Source organism: Neolamprologus brichardi, chromosome 7, assembly GCF_056152115.1.
Source record: "Neolamprologus brichardi isolate AB-2024 chromosome 7, ASM5615211v1, whole genome shotgun sequence".
NCBI classification, from domain to species: Eukaryota; Metazoa; Chordata; class Actinopteri; order Cichliformes; family Cichlidae; genus Neolamprologus; species Neolamprologus brichardi.
Genome location: NC_142110.1, coordinates 32213205 through 32238426, shown reverse-complemented (window position 1 = coordinate 32238426; position 25222 = coordinate 32213205). Strand labels below are relative to the sequence as shown.

Here is a 25222-nt window from a genome sequence, read left to right as displayed (position 1 = left end):
GGAGAGTTTATTTCAGGCAATGACATTCCTTCCTCTGTGCTACACATGGATTTATGCTGCTAATATGTGGATTTTTTTGACGTAAATCAGTCCATGAATCTTTCATGCGTCCTACAGTTCAGGTCTAAATAATTCTCTTTCATGGATCAAACAACTCAACCAAAAGTGACTATCAGGCTTTCCACAATCAGAATACTAAATGTATGAATTCGCCTGCAGCTCAAACAGATGAAAAGATCTGCAAATAATATAAAAAGAAATCTACAATCACTCATGAAGAAACCTTGACAAATCTGCATGACAATTCATGATTATTTATGTAAGAATGTTACAGATTGTTGTACAGAACTAGTGTATATTGTCAAAATGCATATTGGGGTACATAAAACTTATTCTTGGTGGCCAAACAAGTGTTCAGAGTGCTGAAATGGAAATGAAAAGCAATGGTGACATCCTAACCCCCCCACCTCCAACAGAAATGAATAACAGCTGTAGCTTGAGCACGTGAAAGGATGTTCTCCTGTGACTCATTAAGCCTTGCACCTTAATAAATCACACTGTATGTGCTTAATGATGGTGAATTTCAGCCATCTCTGTACTGACGCTCTCTGCCCACAGACAAACTAAAGCACCGTGAACTGAAGTTTACGCCAGCTTCTTCTAAGCTGATGCCATGCTGAGGGATTTTCTTCAGTTTGTCATGCATTTGGTTCATTTTTCTCCTATTTCAGCTTCGGGAGGTTTTTAGATAGAGATTTGCTCTGACCACCCAGAACATGCACATGTGCTTACTGTTGTGATTGCAGGGTTCTGGGAGATCAGTCTCTCCCTGCTGTTTGGTTTATTCTCGTAACAATTACAGTTGTGCATTTTAAGATTTCAACAAGCGCACTAATTACAAACATGGTCTTTGTGCTGTAAGTACAGCCTTTGACTTTTTGCTGATGTAAATGATGGTCAGCCAAGTGCATGTTAAAGGAGGGTAATCCTGACAAGGACACCAGTTGTTGGTTCTTGTTGCTGCCTGTTGCTTTCATACACACGCTTGATGTATAAAGAACAAGATAAGGACAACTTCAGAAAGCCAGATTCCTTTAATACAAGAGGATGAAATTGCAGTTTTGTTTTAAAGCAGATTTAAAAGCAATTAGGCCACACCTGTTTACCCAGCTTTCATTATTGCACTGTGATGCTCCAAAGACCTCAACACAACACTGGTTCGTGCCTTTTAGTTAACACTACATAAAAAGGCAAATAAGTGTCTTAACAAACATTGCTCTGAAAAATGAGTAAAAAACCAGTTGGTGTCCAAAGAACCTTTAAAAGACATTTTGAAGCTTTGAGAATAACTAGTGTCTCCTTGGAAGCAAAATATTAAAAATTGGGAATGGCTGAACAGTCGCTCGTCATCACTCTGGTTTTCCAATTGGTTGCTTATCTTCTGGCTACCTTACACAGTACATTGCTTCACATCCACACAGGTTACTGATGAACTACTGATGCATGTTTTAGCCTTTCTTGTTTTAAATTTTATTTTTCTTGAAAGTTGTGGTGCTTTTCCATATTGTGTTCCACCCTCTGAGTCTACTAACAAATGCCAATTCATGATATTCAAACCTCTTGTGGTTTGAAGATCTTTCAGTGAATACAATCCTCGCTTAGCTTTGACTCAGACTTCTCCCAAGCCACCTTATCGTAACCTTTTAGATCTAATTGGACACACAACTACAGAGCTGTTTCCTGTGTTCCAGATTTTAACGAGTGTCTCCTGAACAACGGTGGCTGCTCGCACATCTGTAAAGACATGGTGATTGGCTACGAGTGTGACTGCACGCCTGGGCTCCAGCTTATAGACCACAAGACCTGCGGAGGTATGCGATCTCTGCATTACACAGCTTGGTGAAAAATGCTAAAAGATCAAATTTTAAATCAGTTTTGACAACACTACAGTATTTAGCATTGGGAAACTATTATTCAACACCGGATAATGCATTTTTCTAAAAGGGTTCAAAAGTGTGAGACTGTCTGAATGAACACAAGTATAGGCATCCATCCAAAAAGCAAACAACTTTAATACACTGAATTCAATCTAAAACCTTTAAGACTTAAGGAAAATTTAATTATGCTTGCCCTCAAATATCTAATCACAGGGGTGGGTCAGATGGGCTGGTGGTGTTGTGCACTTCTGGCCTCTGAAGGGTTTGGCGTGTAATGTGATTGGGCGTGTTGTAATCTGTTTTCCTAAAAGCAGAAATCCTCTTGGTTACGTTTAGGAGGCACTGATCCGTCACAGTTCTGTTATTGAGCCAATCTTGGCCTCAAACCCTGCTTTGGATATTTGGTAAACGTGTATAATCCCATCTGTATGAACCCCACTGGTTCCACAGAGGCGTTTAATCTACTTCAGGATGTAGAATGATCACTAAACTGGAAAACGTTTGATAAATTTACATCTAATTCTGATGAGAGCAGATCGTCGAGTGTTCTGGCAAAACATCAGCGGCAATTAAAGCAACTTTTAATTTGCATTTTGTGTATTCGAGGCTCAAATCACTTTACAATCTCATGCAGTGGGAATCCCAGGAACATCCTATTTTTGAAAAGCAAGATAAATTTTCATCAATACACGCGGACTATACAGCTGTTGAGCCCCCATAGAAAGATTTGATTATTCAAACTGAGGCATTTAGCAGATTTGATAGATTAAACATGCCGCATACAGCTGTTCTTTCTTCACACACGCCTCATGATTCGCCTTTCTGCTCCTCTTCTGCAGATATCGATGAGTGCATGAATCCCGGCATTTGCAGTCAGATCTGCATCAACCTGAAGGGAGGGTACAAGTGTGAATGCCACAACGGCTATCAGATGGATCCGACCACCGGCGTCTGCAAGGCTGTTGGTGAGTTAGCAGCTGGGTGAACTTATTAAAAATTTCACCTCAACATTTTGATCATATTTTAGTCTATATTGTTGGTTCTGCCACTGTCTGGGTCCCGATCTCTGGATAATACGGTGTTTTGCATCCCTCGAGCTAAACAAAAAATTTGGTGTCTCGTAAAGTATTGTGGAAATGGGTCTCTTCTCCTGATCAGAGTAATACTCTGAGCTGACCCCTCAGATCCTGCAGGAATAGCCCTGAGCAACGCAAACTTGGGCTCTTTTGAAAGATTATGGTGAAATATCATCTTCATGGCAGAAAAGACATTTCAGGATATATTCATGTACTGGGGGGGGGGGCAGCGGAGTCACTTTGATGCTCACATGTGCAACTGGTTATAAATGGAGACGTCTGTCCCGTACAGACCCAAAAACTTGGATTTGTCCATCGTGATCCAAAATTGAGCCTCACTTACTCCTACTTTTCACAAACGGCTGCATCCAGTGTGTCTGTGCTGCAGTGGCTTTGGATGACACTGAACTCCTTACAGATTGCTGATGTGACTGAACTGGCAGCTTCATGTCTGATCAGGGTTATGACCTTTGGTGTGCGTATGATTTGTTGCCAGAAAAATTGTAGGCGTTGCATTTGGTTTGTCATTGCTTATAACCAGCAGCTTTGAGGTTTTAGTTGACTAACTGCTTCAGATACATCGAGGTAAGAGTGCTGAAAACATACCCACAGATCTTTTTGTTCTTTGGGGGGGGGGGGGGGGAGTTCACTCAAATTCTCCAGCTCCCTTATTGCCAACAGTAATATAGTTTGCAGCCCAAAAGAACTAAGTGATAGAGTTCAACCACTATACTGTGGGCTCTCACTCCAAAGTGCAGCAAGTTCACGCCATTGACTCAAAAAGGTCCATAATTTGTGGATGCAAAGTGATGATAGTGCCTTTGTATGTCAAATCAGTATTAAACATTTAGGCTTGTTCGCTGCTAAAAAAAAACAAACACTTGTTTTAATGTCAGGAGGAGGGATGTTTACAGCATATGAAGGTCCACAAGTTGAAATGGTGTGTTTCTCTTTTCGGAAAGGCTTTCAGAGTGGAAGGCAGCGTTTTAACACAGGGCTGTTGTTGGATTGCATTAGTATTAAATGGGTGAAGCTAATTAACTGTAAGCACTGGTTTTAATGCAGCTTTCAGCTATGGAAAAAAAATCCAGCAGAATGACAATTCTGTGGAATAATGGGGAAAATTATGGGTTGGCACGAGAGCTGGGTGGTGAATTGATTTTTTTTTTTTTTATTTTTTTTTTTTTAAGGTGTATATTTTCAAAGCAGGCTTAGTTTTAAGAACTGACCAATAATTTGTCCTAAACAGTAAATGGAAGCCATAAAACACTTTGGAAAGGTCGTCGTCATCATTCAATAACCCCTTTCCTGTCCTCAGGTAAGGAGCCCTGCCTGATCTTCACCAACCGCCGTGATATCCGTCGTCTGGGCCTGGAGAGGAAGGAGTACACTCAGATTGTGGAGCAGCAGAGAAACGCAGTGGCTCTGGATGCAGACTTTGACCAGCAGACCATTTTCTGGGCTGACCTGGGCCAGAAGGCAATCTACAGGTAGGGTAGTAGGTGATTAGAGGGAATGACACAGGCAAACGGGCAATAGAGTATTGTTGTAGGACTATGGGAGGCATTGACAGTGCAGCACAATGTAGTTGTAACTTCACAGGGTAAATGGATTTTATTTGTAAGGTAAACTTAATTTTTTTCCTCTGCTCTGTTAAAGCAGTGCGTTTTTCTGCCTGCAATAGTTTTGAATTTTATGAGATATAGAGGTCTCAGACTGAAAGGATAATATACTGGGAGTCCTAGCAGCATTTGAAAAACTGTATAAATGGATATATTCTCTGTGTCTGTCGATGCTGAACTCTTCTCCACTCAGCACTCTTCTGGACAAGCGTGTAGACATTGGCACCCATAAGAAAGTCATTGACAACGTGCAGACTCCAGTGGGAATCGCTGTGGACTGGATCTACAAGAACTTGTACTGGTCTGATCTCGCAACCAAAACAATCTCTGTGGCCAGTTTCAATGGTACCAAGCAGAAAGTTCTGTTTAACAGGGGCCTCAAAGAACCGGCCGATATTGCTGTGGATCCGCTGTCTGGGTAAGTGGACGGCTCATTTTGGTGTTGGATGAAACCCTTCTGATCTCCCACTGATGGTCTGCTTTTACTCATGATTGTGTCGGTCCTACAGGTTTCTGTACTGGTCTGACTGGGGAGAGCCAGCCAAGATAGAGAAATCTGGTATGAACGGAGTGGACAGACGGGTTCTGGTGGCGACAGACATCCAGTGGCCTAATGGCATCACACTGGGTAGGAACAAACCAACAAGTCACTGCACGTTTTTCTTTAAGTCTGGGGGGTCTACAGGTCATTTTAAAAAATCTTAAATTCAGACTGGATTGGTCTTAAATTTTAGTGATGTCACTGCGAGAATTTCAGCACAAGCACTTAAAGCTGCCTGTGATTTTAATACTTTGACTATAAATCACTTGGTATTTGAATAGTTCACTCTTTAACCTCCTAGGACCTGGCGTCCACATCTGTGGACATCACATTTTGGGTTATTTAGACCAAAATACTAAATAACCCAAAATGGGGGGGGGGGGGGGGGGGGGGGGGTTGTTGTGAAGTGATGGCTATGTTGCAGTAGCAGCTGTAGATGCTTGTAGGTTGTTAGTCAGGCTTTCTGGTGAAATACGGTTTCTCTCAGTTCTCATTCATCTGATTGTTTTGTTACATCGTTTCTAGTAAAATGGTGTAATCTCAGTATTTACTTACAATAACTACAAGGTGCTGGAAAGCTTGAAAATACCTTACAGGAAATGCTTGAAGTGTTTTAAATTGACTTGGACAGTGACCTTTCACAGAAAGAAATGGGTAAACAAACTGCAGTGCGGCTTTCTTTTGTGACGTTTTCACCATTAAGACTAAAAGTCAGTTGATTCATCCTGTTAAAGAATCATCAGTACAACAATTTAATCTCTTTCATCTCATTCCACTTATTTTTGTCTGCTTTCCACTTTCCTTCCCATTGTTCTCCCTTCTTTAGTCTTCCCATTTAATTTCTGCTTATTTCTTTTTTCTTTTTCTTTTTTTCTTTTTACCCCAGATCTGATCAAAGGCAGGTTGTACTGGGTCGACTCAAAGCTGCACATGCTCTGTAGCGTCGACCTAAACGGGGACAACAGGAATAAAGTGCTCCAGTCTTCAGAGTACCTCGCTCACCCCTTTGCTCTCACCGTTTTTGAGGTACTGCATTTGTCTTTTCTCTAAACCAGTCTGGGTCACATATCTCAGGATAATAAACAAAACGTTTTTAAAATGTAGTTCTGATCCAGGAAATTGGTTTCATGACACAATCAGTTATTGCACACTGCATTTAAGAAATCTGTTGGGAAAATTTGCCACTGACCTCATCACCTGTGTACACGAGTTTATTTGCATGTTTTTAAATGTCTTTGGTGCCAGTTGCCTTGTCCTTGATGGCGTTTCATCTACCGAAACAAACTGGTCCTAGTTTTAAGAAGTAAAATTACAAAAATCAAACGCAGGGAAGGAAAAGCTGCTCCCAGCTTCAAACCATGTACAAGTATGATAAAGGGTTTTGTTGCACAAAATCCTTTAATCAACCCAGTCACCCTCAATGTATTGTACATGATCTGCTAATGACATGTTTTAGTATCCACCAAAACACTTGATGTTTGTGTTTAACAACATGCAAAACAACTAGAAGATATTACCTTTCAAATCGAGTGTTCTGTGTACATTTTTACCTTCCAGTTCTTGAATAAAGAATTTCCCGTGTGGTTTTGTGGGGTTTTCAGGTATTCTGTATAAAAGTATAGATGTGAACCTAGCCCTACATAGGTTACTGATATTACAATTAGAGCTGGGTAACCTTCCTATAAGTGCGAAACTCTAGCAACCATAAATGACATAAGACACCACTCTGAGGGTCTCTCACCTGGTCCCCTCTTGCCAGCACATGATTGAGATGTTGATTAGTGGTCCGCTGTGCAGCTTTCCATGTGCACAAGTCCTCTGCTGTTGCCTGTGTGAGATTTGCTTCGAGGTCAAAAACACATGCTTGTCTAGGCTCCACATCAAATTTAATTAATTGTAAGATTATGCTATCCTATCCTAACAGAATTGGTTGTTTCAAAGCTGGGTTCCTCGTTGCATTCACACCACTTCTTCCACATCTAACCTTTGGAAGCACAGTCATTTACATGTAGCACTCTGGCTGTCTAATCGACCTACACCCACTTGTGTTAACATGTTCTCGCTCAGACAGATGGCACATTTATTCACACGATGGCATGAGGTCTAAAACGATCATCAGATTTCTCCTAACAGCACAGTTTATAAAAATCTATCCATTTATTATCATCAGGAACATTTATGTTGAAGCAAAATTTTGCTTATATCTAGAGTCCATGAAGCTTTTCAGGGGTTAAATCGCGTTCAGTCATTATGAAAAGTCCTCGTCCTTTAAATTTTAATATATTAACACATGAACGGGCTTAACGTAAGCATCAAAAGCCAAGTGGCAGCTTCATCAGAATATTTAGATGCAACTTTGCAGCGTGCAGTGCAGGAACACCACACATGATCTGAGCAGATGTGACTTATATTACTGTGCATTCATACATTTCTTACAATTGATGAGGGGCTACTCAGTTTACAGATTATTGTAGAATTAACTCTTATTTTATATTGGTATAAAACAATATCACAACAAATGACATGTAATGGTTTCTAAGATATATAAATGTTGGTATGTTATGCCACTGAAATTGTTTCTGATAATTTAATGGGTCATATTAAACGTGGTGTTGGAGGACTTTACTCAAATTATGATTTACTTTTTAAGAAGTCATGTATTGCTTCCTGAAGGGAATACATTTCTTGTGCTACTTAGTGCTTTAGTGCTAACTCTGGCTTTATTCTGCAATTTTGTAACAAAGTTTTCATCAGTCTACAAATCTGCCCAAATCTTAATGGGAGCAAGTTTTCTTGTAATGACACAAAGCTGACAGCAAAGTCTGTGATGGCACTTAAGCACTTGTGTGATGACAGTGATTTATGGAAGTTTTGTATTGCTGTGATGTTTATGAGTAGACTTCTTCAGCGTTAAAGTTTTTGTTTATTCTTCTGCCCTTTGTCCAGGATCGAGTCTTCTGGACTGATGGGGAAAAGGAAGCAATCTACGGTGCAAACAAGTTCACAGGCTCCGACGTGGTTACGCTGGCCAGCAACCTGAACGACCCCCAGGACATCATAGTGTACCATGAGCTCATTCAGCTGTCAGGTAAGAAAGGAGGGAGCTGAAACTAGCACAGGAGGAACTGACGGATATTAATACTTAAGCTTGGAAATCTTTACTCCTGCAGGCTCGGTGACATCACAGGAACCCCAGTATCAGAGCTGATGTCACTTCTGAGTTAATGAAAGCTAATGAGGGGAAAGTAATCAGAAATTACTGTAATTACACATGATCAAGGTACAAGGAGTGCTAGTGATAATTATAATTTTAAGCTGTGATCATGTCGCCATAATTGACACGAGTTTTAATAGCTAATGATGCAACCAAGTTGAGAATCATGTAAAGGGTTGAACAGAGAAGGCTAGTACGTCGAGCCCCGATCTGTAATTTATCCTCACATGTTTGTGAAGCCTTAAAGTCACATGTGCTCTGATTGGATTATAAAGGGAAACATAAGCCAGTCAATCCTCTTAAAGTTCTCATAAGAAAGGTAAAGATCCATGACCATTGAGCTCTGTCAGTGGGCTATACCTGTATCAATGAGATCACCATTGGGTCCAACACAGTAATGCTAAATGGGCCTAATAAAGTGGCCAGTATAGAAACTCAGCAGTATTTGTTTCCATGATGTACAGTATACTTATGTATGCAATACATACCACCACTTTACCGCTTCTAAGTGTACAGTATTAGTTTCTTGATATTTTATGGTTAATCTGTAATATTTAAACTTTATTTAAACACTTAGTCTATCAAAATGTGTCCTCTTGGTTTATAACGATCATGTGTGCAAAGATCCATAGGATGAAAATGTCGACGATCACACTATGGATTATACTTAAACCCTAATTTTGTTCCGTCAACCTGTGGATATACTTCATAGTAGAAGAGGGCGTTAAAGCTCCTTTCACTGTGGATTTAATGTACCCATGTTACACTTGTTAACTGAAATGGTTTGATTAGCTTTTATTTGCCCCTCAGATCAGTCTGATCAGAGCTGCTAACCTTTGTGTGCAGGTACTAACTGGTGCTCAGAGAAAGGTGAAAATGGAGGCTGCAGCTACATGTGCCTGCCTGCACCACAGATCAACAAACACTCCCCCAAATATACGTGCGTGTGTCCCGAGGGCCAGGAGCTGACTGCTGACGGCTTGCGCTGCAGACCTGGTGAGTCACGGCACCCTCGCGGGCTTGATTTGTGTTTTGGCACTTCATCTGTGTGTTTACACCTGAACCCCGGAGCAAATCTCACCAAAGCTGCAAACTTGAATGCTACAACATAAATTTTGACATGTTTATAGAATTGAAACAAATACTAATGATTCATTTGTGAGCATTTGAAGTACGGGCAGTATTCAGATATATCTGAAATGTGCCAGCAGCAGTTGTTTATAAAGTCTGATGGTACAAGTCATGATCTGCATACAAGCTTGTACTGTAAAATGGTCCAGCGCTTGTAAAGATGCCATACGGTTTTGTTTTGGTGACATGAACTCCATCCAGCTCTTTAATGATCTCTCCTCATGTTTGGACAAGCATTTTCACACATACTGTAATTATTATCTATCCCATGCAAAGGCGATGTTCTGTTCTCTGCATTTGTTTTCTCGTGTTAGCAACTGTCATTAATTTGTATACACAACAGAATTTAGTTGACGGCACCATTTATAAACAGGAAGTCAAGACTCTGGAGACTGGTACCACAGGCCTGGCAAAAACCAGACAGGGTGGATCTTTGCTAGTGAAAACAATGCTGCTGCTGTTGCACAAACATTAGCTACACACTTGGTGAGCTAATGACATTAACATGTCATTAATGTTAAACACAACACTGCATGCTTATGAGTGATGGCTTGAGATGGTGCATGCAGTATTTGGGCAGTGTCCAGCCTCTAGATTGAATTTTTTTTTTTAAGTATTTTTAGTCTGGTCAGATGGTCTTGTTCAATAAAAGCTGCATGGCCAACCACATGACATACTGTGTGGATTAGTGGAACAGCAGAGCTGTCTGTGGTTCTCACATTACTGCTTCTTCACAAGCACACCTTTTTTTTTTTTTCTTTTTTTCCCCACTTGCAGCATGAATTAAAAAGTAATGTAGGGTTGTCAAGAACATAAGTGAATGCTTGCTTGGCTACTTCCTGAACTTGTAGCTCTTATGTTAAAGCATCTTAAAAATAAATGGTAACCACTCCCAGTTCTTTGGTTCTGTGGGCTGCCAGGCTTGAAATATGCTGATGAAAACCCTGGACTGCGTGATCTTAAAAAATGCAAATGCAGTGTTAATCTAAACAAAATGAAATATTTTATTAGTTGTAACATGGAAGGAGAACATGGAGGGAAAAGTAAATCTTCAGATTTACATGAAGAGAAACCAAATTATTCAGCAGCAGGAACATCCCATCAGAGGTAGAGTGGTTTTTTGATGAGTTGTGAAAAAATTGTGCACACTCCTGTCAGTTCTCATTCCAGTCACTATTGTGAATCTCCAGCAAAGTGGCTTTAGAAGCTCTGCTGTTTTTGTAGTTTGGACATTTGAAGCCCTAAAACACAATACAATTAGTAAGACTGCATAAAAGTATTAGGAAAAATGGAAAGCAGGAAGGTGCCAAACCTCAGCGGTTCTGAGAATGGGTACACCACCTCATTGTCTTCACACATCCACCTGGTTTTTGTTTTTTTGTTAAGCCAATTGTTTCCCTTCCTTTCTGCTTCATACTCCCTGCTGCTCATTTCAAATGTGACTCTATTAAAGAAAAGGTAAAAAGGAGCTTAGGTTTCACAGGTTAGCCACCAAAACACAGAAACAGCTGGAAGACGGAATAAATTCAGTCTAATTCTACGGTTTTCCAAGCATGTTTCCGTGGTGTGTGCTCCCACTGTGTGTCTTGGTTTCTATCTGTATCCATGCCAGCCAAAAACCCAGCTGTCTGTTTGTATTAGTAGTCTGACAGCTGAACAGTAGCTGAGTCACTCGGTGTTGTGATCCAGTTTTTCAGCACCTTTTTGGCAAGTCTCAACATCGTCCTCCTTCACATCTCAGCTGCAGCTTCGTCTCCTCCTGCGTTGGGAAGTGTTTCATCCTGACAGCTGAATTGTGTCGGATCCTGACGTTGATCCCTCTTCCACTCCATTGTTGCGTTTTTCTGCTGAAAGAAACCCAGAGCTCTTGTGTTTTGGTTTTTTTTTTTTTTTGGGGGGGGGGGGGTTGTTTCCCCCTGGGGGTTCAGTCCCACCCTGTGCAGTCTTCATTTCTCTGCACTGAGTGGAGTGTGACTGTTAGTGCTGTGGCAGCTGAATGGACACAACACCAACCATGAGATTGTTAAATGTTTTCATTTTTAAATCATGAGAGCAAGTCTGTGGCTGACCTCGGCTGCTGTGGAAAGATCTGCCACAAGATTTTGGAAGCTGACTGCAGGGATTTGGTCTGGTTCCGAGACAGTGCTTCAGTTTATCCCTCCAGATCTCTGACCTCAACCCTTTGGGACAATGATTTAATTGATACTATTACAGTCATCAGTCCTTGTTCTTTATTGACCAAGTTATTGAATCCTGATTTATTTCTGTTATCATAAAAAGGCATGAACAGGTTTTTACAAATGCAGTGCAGCTGTCTTGTCTCTGATTCTGAATGCAGAATCTGAAAATGGAATTTGTATGAAAAGGCCTTGGATGTAAATGAGTTGTCACACAAACCTCCCAGCCTTGATGGATGAATGAAGCTTTTCTTAATTCAACATCCTGAGTTAAGGCTCCATGCATACCAGTCATACCACAGCCCACATCACTCTGGGCCTGGCTCGTAACATCGGCAGCATTATGTGAAACTGGGGCAAAAGGGCCAAACACAAACTCCTACCATAGTGTAATTATAATTCAAGACATTTACCACTGCTGAGCCTAATGGGTCCAAATTATGAAAATGGCCCCAGGCTGAAATTGTTTTTGTTTCTGATGAAGAATAAAACTAAAACTTTAATTTCATGAGAGATGAAGTTGGCTACTAATTTCAATCTACAATCCCCAAGCAGGGACAGATATTATTAAATAACTTAGAAAATGCAACTACATACCCAAAACAAAAGCTGGAACCAAAGAAACATTAATTATGAAGAAGCCCTAAAAACAACTACAAGTACACAAACTGTACTGTGTGTAACCCCCTCCTTTCAGTATTAACCAGACTGTCATAGTTGAACTATGCTTACAGATTGATGGGATGACTGGTTTGAAAAAAATAAATAAAAAAATGCTGGATTGGCTTAATCTTGACATGAATAATGGAAAAGGTTGATTGCGCTTCATGAAAGACTTGCACAGTATTGTGAAATGAACATCAGAATAGGAAACCACAACAGTGTCACTGCTGCGACATCCTTAGGAAATAAACTTGTACTCTGAACTTTTGAAGCTTGATTATGAAGGATTTCACCGGTTCCATGACTCCTCTTTAGTGACTGGAGCCTCTTATTCACATTAACTCAAAGAAACAGTCTTTTGATCATTTTGGCACCGGGATCAAATATTCTCCAGTTCAGTTGTTTAACTGCTGGTTCCCCTTTTGTAGACATCTAGGTAAACCACATAAGACACATTCTTTGCTTGAGAACTTCTGTAGGCGTCAGTAAATATTGAGCGTAACTATTGCAGAACTGGAGTTTAGTTTGAAATTATTGAGAAGATGAGGGGGGTAGTTTTGGAGCAGAAGCATTACATGTGGTGGTGCAATAAACATCTCCTACCTTTTCATTATTATTGGTCCGTTGAATTGCATACTTGTGCAACACAGCTTTACTTGCTAGTAATTAAAGCATTGAACATTTTCCCTGAAAGCAATCTTTTCGTCTAATCACTTCACTGAAGTGTGTTTTGTGCTCTGGATGAGACTGTTGGCTGATTTTTATTTATTTTTTTAAATTGTCCAGTTTTTTTGTTGTTTTTTTTCTTTGAGGGCTGCAGAGAAAGCTTACACTGTGGCATACTGATAAAATGAAGGCAGACACTCCTGTTCCTTTCTTTTACTAAAGCTCATGCTTTAAGATGCACAGCATGGTGCTGAGATGGATCTAACAAGCCTGTATATGGAACTTACATGCAATATATTTTCAGGCAGCTACCATTTAACGATTATATGGGACCCTAATCACTTCACAGCATTCTTCAGTAACTCTGACTTTAGTTATGGACCTGCATGTATTCCATATTCTGAGATATTATAGGGAAAGCAGGTTCAGGAACAGGTCCTTGGAGAACTCCGCACTCCCACTGTTTGATACCTTTTCAGATGTTTCCAGTAGCACAACTGTAGTTTAACCTTGTCTCTGTACTTTGACAATAGAGCTGAGATGGCTTTAATGTGACTGCAGATTTTGCAAAAATAAGTTTTCAGTGTTTGTCTAGAGCAAGACTACATCTGCTTGCATCGGCACTCAAATTTCCATCAACTTTAAGATTTATTTTAACTTCGAAAGCAAGGAGTTTGGACACCAGAAATGGCCAAGTACCAGTGTGCTTGTTACTGTTAGATGTGAGAATTGTAAGAATTGAACTAGTGCACTTAAAAAAAAAACAAAAATCAAACTGCAGCCCTTCTCTCCTTCTGCCTCCTTTTTTTGCCAGGGAAAGGTTGCCTAGAAACACTGTCCTCTTCCCTTAGTTGTTTGTCTTGAGCAGTCCAGCTCCTTTCTTTGCTCCCACAGATTATCCTTTTCATAGTGAAGCACTGTCAGATAGGAACCTGACAGCCAAATTCAGCACACAAACTCTCTCCTAATTGGACTCGAGCTGTAGACCAAGACACTGGTGTACACAAAGTACTGGAACATCTCCGTGACAACTCTCTGCACTCCTGTCCTCCAGTGTGAAAGTCTCTCTAGTTAGCCTGTTCGGCTTTCTTTAAGAGTCTTCTCCACTTACCTCCTTATTTTTGAGTTCTGGGAGGTTTGACAGGTTTTACAGCTTTTCTTTCTTAGTGTACAATATCTGGTGGTTCAAGTTTCATTTTCCTCAGATTTATTTTTTTACTCTTATTTTAATATATAGTTGAAGTTTTATCAGAGTCCCTTGGCCTCATGCACAGCAGGTCAGCTCTGTAATGGTCTAAAGGTTAAAGGTGGGAGCTTGTTAAAGGAAACTCGCTGGTTCAGTCAAATAAAACTGTTCAACAGTTTCCAGCTGATTTTAAATATGCTTGAGTGGGCACTCAAGCATATTTAAAATCCCTCACTGAGCTCAGCATAATCCTTGCAGCACATTCCAGACTTTTCAAACTTGATCCATTCAGCTGCCTCTCCAGAGAGGCTCAGGCCTCCTCCAGCTGTACCGTCTTGGAGTGCAGCTGGTGATTTAAAGATGTGGTGCAAGCTGGAGGGGCACTATAACCTGAGCTTACAGCAGACGGAGAATTGGCTCATGTGTCACTGTGCCGAGCAGAGCAAGGACTAAATTTGTCAAATGCAGTCAAAGATGGTGCCTAGAGACCTCAGCAGCAGATTGTATTGTTCGGTTTTGTTGCAAAATATTTTCCGAGGAGTGTCCAAAACTTTAACTGAAGGAATGTCTTTCTGTAGGTGTGCATGCCTGCATCTACAACCAGAAGATCAGAGTAGGCCCATAGTTCTCAGTGTGGTCCACAGTGGGGGCCCTTTAGAACACCTTATGAAGCTCCCAGTGCAAAAAGATGAAGTATCCACAATAGGTCCTTTCTCTTCAGATTCTCTGTTCAGTTTCTCTTCTGTAACTTATAAGATGAATTCTAGATGGTCAGCTAGAATGAAAAGAGAAAAGTGCAGGTAAATTTTTAAGCGTTTTAACTTGAATTCAACTTGGATCCTTTTGTTTCGCTCATTTGATTTTAAAAATTCAAGTGTGGGGCATGAGCTCTAATTCAGCTTTTGGTGGGTCATTCAGAAAAAGCTTGAACCACAGCTGTATAGTGTCAGGGGGGGTAGAACATGGAGTTATCACTGCTATAGTTAGAAAGTTTTAGTCCAGCCTCTGACATTGCTGTGCAGATTGATGCTGCTGGGGTTGCAGAGGGGCATGTAACAGTGTTTTCTGCATGATGGTGGTGGGTAATACTGTGGTTATGAAGATTCCCAGTTGCCATTTGGGTCATTAAAGCTTTGATGCCATGAACTGTGCACAAATAAATTCCTGGTGCTCTGCAGCAGACTTTACAGCCTGGGTTCTTTGCAGATATACAAGGCCTTCGTGTAGTGAGCATCCCTGCAGCCTGAGTCACCATCTCATAGACTGTTAGGGAACCTCGAGCTGTCTCCAGACTCTTTACAGCCACTCTAATAACTGAAAGTACCACCCTGACTGGCGGGATGTGAAAGTGCGTACTTGTCTTTATCTCCTTGGCATCTGTATTTGCAGCTATGAGACTGATTCTGTACAGACCTGTTTGTATATAGTTTTTTTTTTTTGTTGATGTCTTTATATGAAACTGTATTTTCACACCTGTCTATCCTGTTAATAAAGAGTGAGAATAGTGTGGGAGGAGTTAAAATAGGATGTCTGTCACTTGCTAAAAGCGCCTCCACCTTCCTCGTATTCAAAGGCTTCATTGTCAAAGGCCTCGTTGCTCTTTACTAAACCAGCAGATAACACATTTATCCCATTTTACAGCCGTTGCAGCTGGACCGAATGGGGAACTGTAGAGCATTGTGCGGCTGCAGTTTGGACCGGCCCTAATCTTGTTAGTGTGGCACGGGGGGGAGAGTAATGAGCATTGCTCTTCACTTCAGGGTTTGGACCTCAAACTACTACAGAGGGATTCGTATAACAGTCTTTAGAGGCAACTGGGGAGTGTTTTTCCTTCAGACTGCACCATCTCAGGCTGAAATACAGCGCGTTTCATGGATTTTCCAACTCTGCTGAGACTTGTTCCACTGTTTATCATTTGGTATCATTCATCACAGGTCCCATCTTTCTATAAAGCTGCCAATATTGTATCCAAAATTTCTCAATTATCTCAATCAAACATTGTCTAATTAAATGCTTTTTTCTTGCCGTTCATACACAAACCTATAAAAATGACAGGCTGTTTATATTAAGCAAAATGCATACTGAGACCACTGTTTTACAGACTGTCCTAAACTTCCTTGCCTTTTATCAGATACGTTTTCATTGCATTTGGAATTTACTGATTATTGGATTAAAGTCAAATGTGAAGTCAAAGGAGTGTGGCAAACACGTGCTTTACCCTTCTGCAGATTTGAAAGCTGAAAGCTTGCTCCTGGCTTTTCCCGTTTGCCCAAAAAGTAAAGTTGAACCAAAGCCTCAAAGATGATCCTTAGTTTGCAGGTGCTTGCTTTTTCCTTTTTGTGTGTTTGGGGACATATTGACATGTTGGAGTATAAAACCTTTCTAGGGTCTGGAGATATAGTTTTGGAAAGGAGAGATTTGGTGTTGGAAGGAAAGAGGTGAGCTTACCAGACACATGTAGCACATTGCTCATCTCTACTTAAGGCTATGCTCGGGGTTATGTTAGCTGATGCTTGTATGTCATACCTGAGACTTTGATCAACCCGTCAATGTTCAGGGTTACGTATGTAGCAGGTTTTTCCATGATGGCAATCTGAGTTGTTTTTTTTTTTTTTCTAAAATGAATGCATTTGAGCCTAATGATGTGAAACCAGAGCTGTGTACATTTTGCTTCCCAATTATACATTTGCTTTTGTTTCCCATTGACTGTTTATAGCCATCCAGCTAGCCCCACCTTCCTCATGACATATGACAAGTGTCATAGAAAAAGTGGAAAAAAGAAGTTTCAACCTGACAGTCACATCATAACGGCCAAAAATATTGTGCAGTCTGAGTCAATATAATTGCAAACAAAATAATTAATGGCCCTCACACAAGGTTACTGCGGTTCAATTCCAATTTTAATCTTTGCGAGTTTTATGAGTGATTTGATCTGAAAGTGTTTTTCTGTGGTAGATAAAGGTTTTGGAAACTGCTTTAGTTTGGTCTTGACTGTGTTAATATTGCTTTTTCAGTCTGACTTGTTCATTTCAAGCCCTGAGACATCCTAACACTGCTGCCTCTGCTAATCAAGATCATATTGATCCAGCTATAAAGGTTTTATTGTTGCTGTAGCTGTCCTTCCTGGTTGTACAGATGCTGGTAGAGACGTCCTAATTGATGCATTTTTATAGTGCGCTGCAGCTTTGAATCTGTGAAATTGCCTTTGAGTCGTCCTCTCACTCGTCCAGCATTCGTCATATCAAAGCAGGAGAACCACAAGGGTAATCTTAATTTAAAGATGTGACATTGCTGCTGTTGTCATGGTTCTCTACTTAGCTTGGCTTTCCTCTCACTGAACAAAAATGGATCAGTGCTTCAGAGCATTTATTTACTAGCTTTGTCTCCTGAGATCTGGTCTATATTCAAAGAAGGCCTACTTGCATGTGTGCTGCTTGGTTTTTTAAAAAATAGGACACCCTCTGTTAAGTTTTGTGTGTCTCAAAAGCATGATTCTTGACTCTCTCTGTACAGACCCTACGTTCAAAGGTCCTTCAAAGGATGCTGGGAAAGCTCTAATACAGCCACCCCCAGGTAAAACTGTTGGCTGCACTGCGTTTGTCTCTGGCTCGCTGATGGCTCGCTTTAAAGAATGTTGGGCTTGGTTCAAAAATGAATAAAAAAAAACAAAAACAGGCTTTTATCCTCCCTCACCATGGATCAAGGAGGCATTTTCAATTTGAATTGTTAACTGGGGAACATCTGTCTTAAATGTTTTTGGGTACATCCCATCCTTCCCCCAACCTACTCATTTAATCAGCTTTTTGTTTGATTAAAGCCAAAATTAAAGGTTTCTTGTGTCCATGGTGCTGTGGAGATTTTTGACCGCTTGGGGCTTACTTTTTTTTCCACGTCTGTTATGCTAGCTTCTGCTTGTGCTTTGGTCTTTATCTGTGCTAAAGATGCACAAAATGTGTTTGGTTTTTTTGTTTTGTTTTTAATATAACACAGTGGGCTGATTTCAGGTAGTAAAGTAGCCTGCGGGTGTCAATATTAACCCTTTCAGGCATAGTGGTCACTACAGTGGACAGCTATTCAAAGGCTGTTTTGTTGTATTGGTATCAGTGCTGATGATATTCCTGCACATAAACCACTACATTGGACACTGATGTCTCACTCCATACGCTGCCACCCACTGGTCATTTAATTTTACTATAGATGTGTGACGTGTGTCATTGTAATTATCTAACCCTGTCATGCATGAATTATGACATCAATCAGGATTTTTTTTTCTCAAGTATTTTATTCATCTTTTCATGCCTAAAGAGGATGGCCATTAATGTTGCATGAATCTGTAAGTTCTCAAATGTGATTAATCGGCCTTTGATTACTGTAACACACTTGGTTGATAAGCTTGCAGGAATTAGAATTGCAGACACATAACCATAGTGTAACGGGCAGTTGTTGCATCAGTGTCTCTATACAGCGGTATTTGTGCTCAGTGATTTTAGAGTCCATTCCTCCAGTGTTACCCTTATTGCTGCCCACAGAAAATGATGGAATTCATCTTGGCTTTGTCCAAAATATAAATTATGGAACCCAAATCTAGGGACAGTCTGCTCTGTATATACACACATATTTAACAAAATATGAAAATGCCTGGGCCACAAAATATTTGCTCACCTCTCAACATCCAGCAGGTCAATAAGCTCCTTAACAGAATGCCTATTTTGAACTCCCAGATGTAACCTGTAGCCAAAACAACACAGTAACTCTAGACGAGTCGCTCTTGACCTGATGAAGTCTTAGTCTGAGAATATCTGCACATGTACATTAATGAGCTGATATAAGTCTCTAAATATATTTGAGTACTATACATTTTGCACAGAAAAAACATAATTCATCCAAAGGGACAAAGAATCTATTCATTTATTAATAATAATAATAATAAACTAGGATTATGTCCAACTTTGGTATATTTTCATCTCCTGTGCTGTTAAATTTGATTTTCAGGTCATGTTATCTAGATTTCGTTGATTTCACTCCTCAGGTTAAAATGTAATTTAACCTCTTTATATTTGTCTGTTTTTGGTTGTAAGAATTTTGTTAAATCTCAGCTGCATAAATGTGCTTTTCTTCTAATCTCAGGTTCATTGTTTTGTGCAGATAAATGTAATGTAGGACTGTGTGAGGAAGTCCTCTCAGGTCTCTTGTTGCATGTTTAACATTTGTTGGAAACAAAGCGGGCAGTGCGCTGCACTTTCTCATGTTGGATGTGTGAATTGTCGGCCATGTGTCAAACAGATCAGACTCACAAGGTCTAAAATGTGATTACTGCATAAACAACTCTAGCAACTTCAGGAACTTTGTTCTAATCCTCTGTAAAATGCTAAAAATGCATACAGCAACCCTAATCAGAAACACAAGGTCTGCTGATGAGATCCTCCCCATTTCTAAAGTGGAGTTTGTTCTCATGAAACTCATATAGGCAATTTGACCACGGAGGGTTTTTTATGCTGTACTTGGAGGTAAAAGCTGTTTGCCTCCGTTTCAGCTGATTAAACCACAGTTCATTACACTATTGAGAGCACAGCACATGAGCAACACCTAGTGGCAGGAACAAGGAAGCTTCATCACTAAAATCACTTTCCCATTTAAAGTTTGGCATAATCTGGTAATTAAGACGTGACTGTTATATTACTGCAACACAAAGGGATTGTAGCACAAATCCTTCAGGCATCATCAAGAAATGAAGTTGTGCAAGAGAAGCAGGAATCAGCAATTCTCAGACTGTAACCCCCTCCTTCCCCAACGCTTCTTTTCAAACTGTGATCTCAGCTTTCTTGGGAGAGCATAACATTTGTGCTTACACGAAGAGTCAAAGAAGTCTTGCAGTCCTGAACATTTTGATTAATGTCCTATTTTTAGATGAGCTGTTGCAGGATGTCAAAAATCAAAGAAAGAAAAATAGACCTCTATCAACAAATGACAGAACAATGAATTAATCCTCCTACGAAATCATGCCCAAGTATCCAAAGCCTGCTATATCCTCTTCCTCTGTCACTGAGCTCCATTGTTGCTGCAAAACACTGTTGCATTGTTCTGATATCCTTCATTACCATAAAGACACAGGCTGTAGTTTAGTTTGACGTGGCTCCAAACACACTTTCTTCTGCTGATAAATGCTTTATTTAAACTGTAATAAGCAGTTAAAGAGCTTCCACTTTACCCCTGACTTTTTTTACACATTATAGAAACTACTAAACTTTAAAAACCATGTATGCTGGTGAATTTTAGAACTTTACCGTTTTCTGTTTGAATTTAAGCCATTATTCTATTTATAAAAAACAGTGTCCCACATAGAACAAGAGAAGTCTGACCTTTCTGAACTTTGTCTACAAAAGCTAAACAAAATGCCCTAAAGTCTCTTTATCCAAGTGAACCTGGATCTCAGACTGAAATCTTCTTGAACACAAAGACTGTTTCTTGAGTCTGTGCGTTTCGCTTTGATTTGGTAGACAAGGTATTTATTGCAACATAATGATTGGAGCTGATGTTTGGTAAACAAAGTGAAGCTAAGGATGTTCTAGCTTTAATAAATCAAACCAAAGATTTGGACAGATTGAACTTTGATTACGTCTATTGATTTTGTCACATATGCGATCAGCACTCCAAAATGATGGTTTACACTAATTTGAAGGGTGAGGTATGAATTCATTGAAAGAATGAGGCCAGGAGTACTTTCAATATTTTACTCTGAACCAAAATGTTGACACATTGCAAGAATTTAATAGTTTCACAGTGATAGCAAAGCGGGCCAGCTGGTAGTACAAGCAAATCAAACTTTCTCTTCTCCTGAGGTCTGTTACTGCATTCAGCAAAGCTTCTTTTCCACCCTCACTTGACACTGATACAAGAACACACTGAGTCAAGTAGACTGGGGAAATGAAATGGACTCATCAGATGCTGTTTTCTTTAAACAATTAAAAACCAGTTGCCAAAATGATTTTGGATTTTCACTTTATTCTGCTTCTTGATTGGAAACCTAACTGGTAGTCAAAGTCTAAGGAAATATTTTTAAACATGTTGGCTGTTGGCATGTGCCTTGTTTTGTCTTTCAGAAGCCAATGTGAGCACATCAATTCAAGTGAATTCGACAGCCAGAGGTTCTGCTGCTGCCTGGGCCATACTACCCGTCTGTGAGTAGACGCCGCCCACACACTTGCGCAAACTAATTAAAATACTAATTTCAGATCCTTGGCACTTTTTGGGGGGGTTTGACTCCTGACTGTTCGTCTCTCCTCTCAGTGCTACTGGCGATGGCGGCAGCAGGTGGCTACCTGATGTGGAGGAACTGGCAGCTGAAGAACCAGAAAAGCATGAACTTTGACAACCCAGTCTACCTGAAGACCACAGAAGAAGACCTCAACATTGACATCACGAGGCATGGCGCCAATGTAGGACACACGTACCCCGCGGTGAGTGAAGAATCCACGAACACCGTTGTTAACTCAGGGTAGTGATTAACAGTTCGTTCCAGATGACAATTCAGACTGGGAATTTGGAAATTTCAGCTTGAGACATTTTGTTGGTGAAGCTTTATTCACATGTTGGTGTGCAAGGCATTGAAATAATAAACAATTCTAAGCAAATAAAAACAACCCAGGAATAACTCGGTGCACCTGTCACCTTAGGTTGTGAGCAATCAATGTTAGCTCAATTTACTCATAAATTATTGGAGCTGTAAATAAACCATGGCCTCAAATCACCAGAGTAACTAAAACACAATACCATCACTCTGTGCATGCAATCAGTAAGTAGGTAACCAGGCGTGGGCAGTGGTAAAGGACTAGAGTCCTTGTGAAGTTGTCCTCAACAATGCCTGTCTGTTTTTTACCACCTCATACACCTGGCCAGCATTTTGTGTAATCCTCCCAACAAATGAACTGAACCAGTCACGTAACCTCCTCAGCGAAGGTGAAAATAACCACGAGCTGCAGTTTCTGAGCAGCTTAAATGATTCCAGCCAGGCTTCGGAAGATGGAGCCTGCATGTTAATGACCTCCACTCTCACCATGACCTTGTGGCCCATAGTAATCCTTAATGTTCATTGTTGGCCGTCTGCAAAGCGCATATACAGATTAAACCGATTAACCTAAGCCCGACCGGGGCCACAAGATGGACACGAGCCTCTGCTGTCGCCCTCACAGCTGCAGCAGACGTTTCAAAAGGCAACATGAGTTCAATACCTGCAGCACACGCCTTCCCTTTAAACCAGCACACTGTCTTAGTTCATGAATGCAGCAGACAGTGCAGCTTGGAATGAACGAGCCTTTAAAGTGCTGTTGTTGTGAGCATTTCTAAACCGGTCTTCCTCTCTCCTCCCCCTCCCTTCATCTTCCTTCAGATTTCGATAGTGAGCACAGAGGATGATTTATCCTGATCGTGTTGGGTCTTTTTTATTTTTTCACGGTTACACCGCGCCGCCTCGTTCCAGTGCCGACGCTTGACCGTAGCAGCAGCAGCAGACCTTATAGTACGACCACATGCCTTCTGAAGTACATTAAACCACTGTGTGTGGTGAAGAGGAAATGTTATTTATTATGTAAATATTGCAATGAATTCTGTCCCGACTGGTTTCGCTCTACATCCAAAGTTGTAAGGATTTTTTTTTTTCCATTATTTTTGGGCCGCAGACATTTTCCAGTCATTTCTTTGCCCCGCCCTCTTTAAGAAGCTTGCTGGCATCGTGTCACAACAGTTGAGAGGGATGAATTGTCAGTTTGATCTCCTCCTCATCTGGGCTCCCAGAATCTGACACGGCGAATGTTTGAAGGCTGCACAAAACACGAGGGGTCAAGGGTCCTTTAGAAGTAAGGCTTTAATAAGGAGAGGATGCGGTCCAGATTTTATTTGTTGCTTCCTCAGATGTGAATATTTATGTACGATCATGTTTGGGCAGTAATATCTCAAATCTAAGTTTTCTTTCATTAATTTAAGTGTTTTCTTGCCATCACCACCTCTTAGAATGCATTCTTACAGGCTTATTATTATTATTATTATTATTATGATGCTTGTGAAATAACCATAGTTACAGCTTTTGTAAACACTGTACATATTTGCCCATCATCCTTTGGACATGATCGTCAATCAGGACTCTTCAATGCACTTTGATCAAATGCTCCTTGTGTAAATAAGATTGTATACATTTGACTTGATCAGTTCTTTTGCTATGGTTGGGCGTCATACCAGCGGCTCAAATGTATTTAAGAAGGAAAAAACAAAACACAATGAATTTGGTAAAACTATTTTGTATGTTTGTGCTGTTGCTGTGAACTTTTTCTAGCCTTGTACAAAGAAGGGGGGACACCAATAAAATGGGAAGACTCTGTATCTGTGAAGAAACTGATCTGCGAATCACTTCGGAATTAAAATTTAATCCACAACTTTGCTCAGAAAATCTTGTTCTTTGTTTTTTCTCATGCATAAATTTTTGTGATACATGGCCTCTGTGACCTCACCCACTGATTTGTGGACTGTTTTAAAGCCTGTTCCTGAGCTGTACAAATCTTTTCTTTTGTCAAATCTTGGTTATCAAGAAAACTATAGGTGCAGGCAAAATACCAGAATTTCACTCAGCAGAGCTGATTATTCTACAAGGCAAGTACAACATTACGTTTGCTGATTTGACATGACTGATATTACAACAGTAGTTGTAACTTTGTCTGTTAACCAATGACTGTAGAAAACAGTCATTGGTTAACCATTACAGCCATACTATATCTGCATGATGCTGGGCAATGTTGTGCACCAGCAGGAACCTGGAGCTTAGGACCCACTGCATCAGCATTGGGTCTGATGATGGGGTCAAAGGATTTCATCCCAATACTTGATTGCAGTTGTGGTGTTGTAAAGATCTGTACGTCCCAGCATGGGTATTCCTCTCCACATAATCACAGACCCACCAAACAGGTGGTGTGAAGCAATGTTTCCATGGTCTCTCCAGACGTCATTCACATGAATGCCGGTTCGCCACGAGCACATCTGTGAAAAGCACAAAAGATCAGTTTTGTGTGCCAATTCCGTTATGCTATGGCAAATCCCAGGCAGTGAACAGTAGGCCCATTAGAGGATTTTGGGCATAGCATAACTCCAAAAATATCTAGTTTTCTCATGCTCAAAGCAAACTATAAGGGTAAATTTGGGTGCAAGAGAACTAAAAATGTTAATGCATGTGTGTGCGTACCTCCCCCTAGACCAAGTGGAACAGGTAGTAGTAACAGAACAACTTTCATCTAAGTCTAGGGACTTGCCGCTGCAGTTATTAAAGTCCTCAGCAGCACACAGCGAGTTAGAGGTGGATCAGATAAATGCTCATTTTCTTAGATAATAATTAGGGAGCCCCTGAACTACCAGTTACCATGTCCTTAAAGCTTTCCTTTAAAATTATCATTTTCTTTAGCAGCAAATGACATGAAGCAATCACCACAAGCAGGACTGACTCTGTATGTAATGACTTAAACTCTCCTCCTCTGCTTCCAGCACAGTTTAATCTGCCCTCAGTCAGATCAGGGGCAAACATGAGGATGCGTGTATGTAAAGGGAAGTGGGTTGAGAAACTGAGTTCGCCTCCATCTTTTTATTATCCCTGTTTAACTGCAGGAAGGATTAATCTCCACCTAACTACTTGAATTATAATTGCAGGAAATGCATCAAACGCACACACTTGGATTAAGGCAGAGATTTAAAATGCGAAACTCTGTGGCATCTGAAGGAAGGCTACATCAGATATTTGAAAATCGAGGTTTGTTGTGATGCATTTAAGGAGCGCTCTGAACAACGGGAAATACTTTCCCAAGATCGTATCAACTGAAATATCCAAACTTTGTGTCTTAAAACCAAAAATGTCTTTTAATTCACTGCTGGGAACAGTAGATGCCTTGCTTTCCAGTTTTTTTTTGTTTTTAGAAAACAAACTGTGATGTTATTTACTACATAAAATCCATCTGTTCATCCACCGTTGGCTCAAG

General features: G+C 40.4%; 1 protein-coding gene across 2 annotated transcripts in view; it reads left to right on the top strand.

The window, feature by feature from the left end:
- The window catches only part of vldlr (very low density lipoprotein receptor), a 65912-nt gene extending 42260 nt beyond the window's left edge, over positions 1-23652 (top strand). The window contains exons 9-20 of one of the 2 annotated variants that reach the window (XM_087843497.1): positions 1752-1871; positions 2777-2902; positions 4332-4503; positions 4829-5053; positions 5145-5263; positions 6063-6202; positions 8123-8264; positions 9237-9386; positions 17727-17786; positions 21314-21391; positions 21501-21670; positions 22600-23652. In XM_087843497.1, the coding sequence (XP_087699623.1) occupies positions 1752-1871; positions 2777-2902; positions 4332-4503; positions 4829-5053; positions 5145-5263; positions 6063-6202; positions 8123-8264; positions 9237-9386; positions 17727-17786; positions 21314-21391; positions 21501-21670; positions 22600-22635 (1538 nt within the window). In that variant the 3' untranslated portion in view covers positions 22636-23652. The remainder of the gene's footprint in view (positions 1-1751; positions 1872-2776; positions 2903-4331; positions 4504-4828; positions 5054-5144; positions 5264-6062; positions 6203-8122; positions 8265-9236; positions 9387-17726; positions 17787-21313; positions 21392-21500; positions 21671-22599) is intronic. The other variant, XM_087843498.1, reaches the window with a different exon arrangement.
- The last annotated feature ends 1570 nt before the right edge of the window (positions 23653-25222 follow it).